A 5,502-nucleotide genomic window follows, 5' to 3' on the forward strand; every position below is an offset into this window, starting at 1 on the left:
CCAGGCTCCAATCTGATCTGGCAGAGTTTCTACAGCTGGATGCCCTTCCTAACGTCAACCACTCCGAGAGTGTAGTGGGTGCTTTTACGTGCCACCGGCACAAAGGCCAGTCAGGCAGAACTGACAACAGCCATGCTCAAGTGGTGTTTTTCATGTGCCACCTGCACAGGAGCCAGTCCAGTGGCACTGGCAACGACCTCGCTCGAATGTTTTTTCACGTGCCACCAGCAGAAGTAATATTCATAAGTATCTCCAGTCACTTGGGCTTTTTAAACTGTATTGGATGGATTTCATTTTACCCCATGGCAAAAATGTCATATGAGACTTGTTCACAATTATATTGATATGAAAATGTAATTCTTCCAGAGTAAGTCAACCAATGTAGACTATGCACAAAGTATTTCTTCTTTAGTTCATCCTGCACATAGATTATATTCTAACACTGCTACAATACTTCATTGTTTTATTGTCAATATTTTCTTATCTTGTTAATCTTGATTAACTCTTCTTACAATGTTATACTGAACCCAGAACACTGGTTTCCATTCATATCATATTGACTAACCTGATTTTGTCTTCTATTTCCAGGCATGCTATGATCGGTTTTTAAATCCAGTAGGTGTCCCTCATAAAGAACAATTACGTCATCTTTGTCAATGGTTAGAAATCAGCAAAGAAGTTGACGGTAAGTCAACATATGATATTGTTGCTGTACCTGTTTCAAATGTATTATATGCTGTGTTGTAATTGTTGAATTATGCTGTAGACTCTTTTTCAGAAACTGTGTATATATAATATTGTATTGCTGTGTAGATAGTATAGCTAGCTATGTTTTATATATATATATATATATAACCAGCCGAAATTGCAAAGATAATCTGGAACTCGACTGAGGAAAGAAAACTCTGAATGCCCCGTCCTTGTTTTCTTTGTATCGTCTATCTGGATGTTTTGTTGTCCTTTTCTTGTGCGTTCTTGAACCATTTTGTATTTTTACATATATATATATATATATATATATATATATATATATATATATATATATCTACACACACACATCATAACATATATGCGCAAACATTTTGAGGGGCTGTCTGGTGTATATAATATTGAAATATTAAAATAAGGAACCTGTGTATCAATCGAAGTAATCCGTATTTCTGCATATAACTTTAACTTGCTCCATTTTAAACAAAACTGTCCAACGAGCAGGAACATGAAACTCTGAGTAACAGTTTTTGTGATATCTTTGCTGCTTTTATATCGCTGTATGAACCAGACTGTCAGATTTTATACTCTGCTGGACACAATATACTTCCTTGCATTGTTGTAACTTTCCAAATGATGCCATCCTGCTTGTTAGGCGGTCAGGCCAACATTCCCCTTGACTTGAATGACTGTCCTGTCCACTGCAGGGTTGTTCATTTACAGCTCAGTGGACTAGAACAACATAAAATGAAGTGTTTTGCTCAAGAACACAATGCATTGCCAGTCTGGGAATTGAAACTATGAGATTGAGATCATGAGTGCAACACCCTAATAACTTGGTCACATGGCTTTACAAAAAGCACCCACTACACTCTCGGAATGGCTGGCGTTAGGAAGGGCATCCAGCTGTAGAAACCTTGCCAGATCAGCCTCCTGCCTTGCCAGTCCTCGGTCAAACCATCCAACCCATGCCAGCATGGAAAGCGGATGTTAAACGATGATGATGATGACAATATATATATATATATATATATATATATAAATAAATTTCAGGGTAGTAAAATATTATTTAGAAATTTTTTACCACCGTGGCCTAGCGTGTAGAAAAACTAGTCAATAGACTATATATTATTCATTATATATACAGTGTACATTTAAACACATAAGAGATGGCCATAATTGGACATCCAAACTGCTAGAAGGAGTAGTTAAAATCCAAACCATAATTAGGGGTAATTCTGAAAGGGAATGAAAAACAAAAACATTTACCATCTATTTTCTGGACCATGGTTTCAAGCTATCTTCAGTAAATAAAGTAGGCCATCTCTTATGTGTTTAAATGTACACTGTATATATATATATATATATACATATATCTTTGTACTACATGGACTATGCAAGTATACCATAGTATTATATAGGTTGTGTAGATGTAACATGTACAATCTATACCATAGTATTGTACAGATATTGTGCTATTTTCCTATTTTTTTTCATGGTTTGGTCTGAAAGAAGGAGCTGTGTCATGGTCTGCAGACCCACTGAGTTTGGTGGGTTTAATGCAGTTAACGTTTCTCTTGAACAGCTGCAAATTGACAACTTCAGGAAAATGATATATTGAAGGAAAGAATTTCAGTGGGGCAACATTCTGAGAAAGAAGGACTGAGAAAAACAGATATGAGTGGCCTGGAAATTAGCCCAGTATAAGTGACAAAAGGAAGGCCTGGGAATTAGCCCAATATAAGTGACAAAAGGAGGAGAGATTAATGGGTTGGAAGTGCCTGAGTAGGAGTGGCATAAACCAACCAGCTTCAAAGCGAGAGAGGCTAATATAGTAGAGGCAGCAAAAGGAAAAAAATGGAAGTAAAAAATGGTCAGAGGTTGTATTTTAAATGATAATTAATACTTTAATCAGAGTCTTAAATGGAGTGATGATATAATAATTCCATTAACAATCGGATTAAAGTACTAACCAGGAAGAGGGAACAAAATCTAAGGGAAATAACTTCTTTGTAAATCAACAATTATTGATTTAATTCAAAATTCAAGAATATCTATTAGAATTTTAACACTCTGACACTTCTGTATAAAAGGTACAGTTGAGTTATATAAAGATTAAAACTATTCTTAAGTTTTATCACTGATTATTATCTTAGATGCTCTCCCTTTCCTATGGAAGGATAACTGCAGTTGTGATGCATTCAAATGTAAATGCGTTCAAAATAATGGTGAAATAATGGGAAAAACAATAAAACTTGCATGTTTCTCAAAACTAAAGAAAAATTAAAAATGACTATCAAAGTATTTCTGGAATTCAATACCTCTGCTGAGACATATCACTTTGTAGTTTAGAATTTCACTTTGCAAACATGTAGCTCTGGGTTTGATCCTGTAGCACAACACCTCAAACTAATGTCTTCTATTGTAGCTTTGAATTACTCTTTTACTTGTTTGTCATTTGACTGTGGCCATGCTGGAGCACCGCCTTTAGTCAAGCAAATCGACCCCAGGACTTATTCTTTGTAAGCCTAGCACTTATTCTATCAGTCTCTTTTTGCCGAACCGCTAAGTTATGGGGACGTAAACACAACAGCATCGGTTGTCAAGCGATGTTGGGGGGACAAACACAGACACACACACATACATATATATGATTATTATCTTAGATGCATATATACGACGGGCTTCTTTCAGTTTCCGTCTACCAAATCCACTCACAAGGCTTTGGTCAGCCCGAGGCTATAGTTGAAGACACTTGCCCAAGGTGCCACGCAGTGGGACTGAACCCAGAACCATGTGGTTGTTAAGCAAGCTACTTACCACACAGCCACTCCTATGCCTATATTATTCAATATATTATACTGGTTGTTAGAAATTACTTGGAAGCTCATTATTTACATACATAAAGTGGTGAGCTGACAGAAACGTTTGCATGTTGGACAAACTGCTCAGCAGCATTTCTGTCAGCTCTTTCAGCTCTTTACATTCATCATCATCTGATGATGAATGTAAAGGGCTGTCTTCCCTGCAGGCATGGGGGGGGGGGGTGTTCAAATTCCACTAAGGTTGACTTTGCCTTTTAACTTATCAGGGTCAATAAAATAAGTATCAGTTGAACACTGGGGGTCAATGTAATCGACTTCATCCTTCTTTTACAATTCCTGGTCTTGTACCAGAATTTGAAACCATTTTTAACACACATGCCAGCATGGAAAACGGATGTTGAATGATGATGGCAATACTTACATACACACGAGTGCTTATGCATATGTATCACATATACCTGCTTTTTCTATGCTGGCATAGTTTAGACAAGACTTTTTGAGGCAGTATTCTGTTGCCAAATGCTGTTTGTCACCATCACTGTCATCATTATCATTTTAGTGTCCACATTCCTGTTGGCATGGATTGTAAGTTTTGATAGTTTCTGCTTTGGCAGTTTCTCTGGTTGGATGCCCTTCCTAATGCCAACCACTTGAGAGTGCTTGTGTAACCAGATAAAATATTCGGATGATTGTTTCACACTGAACTGCTGAGTGAGGCATTTTGTGCATGGAAAATATAAAGAAATCTTGCTGAGGTTCAAACTGTTAATGCAAAGAAACAAAGTAACCGCCCCACCATATACACACACAGCCAAATGATTAAGACCTTGCTTTTCAACCAGAAATGCCAAGATTTGATCCTACTGAGTGGTAGATACCATTCTTTATAGCCTTAGGTCAGCTCATACCTTGTGTGTGAGTGTGGGCCAATGGAAACTGCATAAAAGCCCACTGGAAAGATTGTACCTGTAATTCAAAGGTACAGTCTAGTCACTTTCTGTGTTACGCTGGTTCTTTCTGAGAATTATATTAACCCCTTAACATATACATTTTTTACCAATTTCTGTGTAAAAAATATATTTTTTATTGATGATAGAAAATGGGAATAACATCATGAATGAAGTACTTCAGGTTAGAAATAAGTGACAGATACCTCAGAGTACAGTAAACGAATATTTTCATTAAAATATATATTTACTAAACATCTCTGAACGAAGATATATGGGGATAATATGTTAAGAGGTTAAGGGTGTACATATTTGCGGTATGTTTAGCCTGCTTTTACGTGGAGGCGCAATGGCCCAGTGGTTAGGGCAACGGACTCGTGGTCATAGGATCACGGTTTCGATTCCCAGACCGGGCGTTGTGAGTGTTTATTGAGCGAAAACACCTAAAGATCCACGAGGCTCTGGCAGGGGATGGTGGCGAACCCTGCTGTACTCTTCCACCACAACTTTCTCTCACTCTTTCTTCCTGTTTCTGTTGTGCCTGTAATTCAAAGGGTCAGCCTTGTCATGCTGAATATCCCCGAGAACTACGTTAAGGGTACACATGTCTGTGGAGTGCTCAGCCACCTGCACGTTAATTTCACGAGCAGGCTGTTCTGTTGATCGGATCAACTGGAACTCTCGACATCGTAAGCGACGGAGTGCCAACAACAACACTGATAGTGTTGATGATAGAAAATAGGAATAACATCATGAACGAAGTACTTCAGGTTAGAAATTAGTGACAGATACCTCAGAGTACACTAAACGTATATTTTCATTCAAATGCAGGAGTGGCTGTGTGGTAAGTAGCTTGCTTACCAACCACATGGTTCCAGGTTCAGTCCCACTGCGTGGCACCTTGGGCAAGTGTCTTTTACTATAGCCTCGGGCCGACCAAAGCCTTGTGAGTGGATTTGGTAGACGGAAACTGAAAGAAGCCCGTCGTATATATGTATATATATATATATATATATATATAT

The 5,502-nt window shown here is 37.9% G+C and overlaps 1 protein-coding gene across 1 annotated transcript in view; it reads left to right on the top strand.

The window, feature by feature from the left end:
- LOC106871216 (LETM1 domain-containing protein 1) overlaps positions 1–5,502 on the top strand; it is a 177,007-nt gene that overhangs the window by 18,338 nt on the left and 153,167 nt on the right. Inside the window, exon 8 of the mRNA XM_014917565.2 lies at positions 589–685. Within this exon, the coding sequence (XP_014773051.1) occupies positions 589–685 (97 nt within the window). The remainder of the gene's footprint in view (positions 1–588; positions 686–5,502) is intronic.

This window comes from Octopus bimaculoides, chromosome 2 (assembly GCF_001194135.2).
Source record: "Octopus bimaculoides isolate UCB-OBI-ISO-001 chromosome 2, ASM119413v2, whole genome shotgun sequence".
Lineage (NCBI taxonomy): Eukaryota > Metazoa > Mollusca > Cephalopoda > Octopoda > Octopodidae > Octopus > Octopus bimaculoides.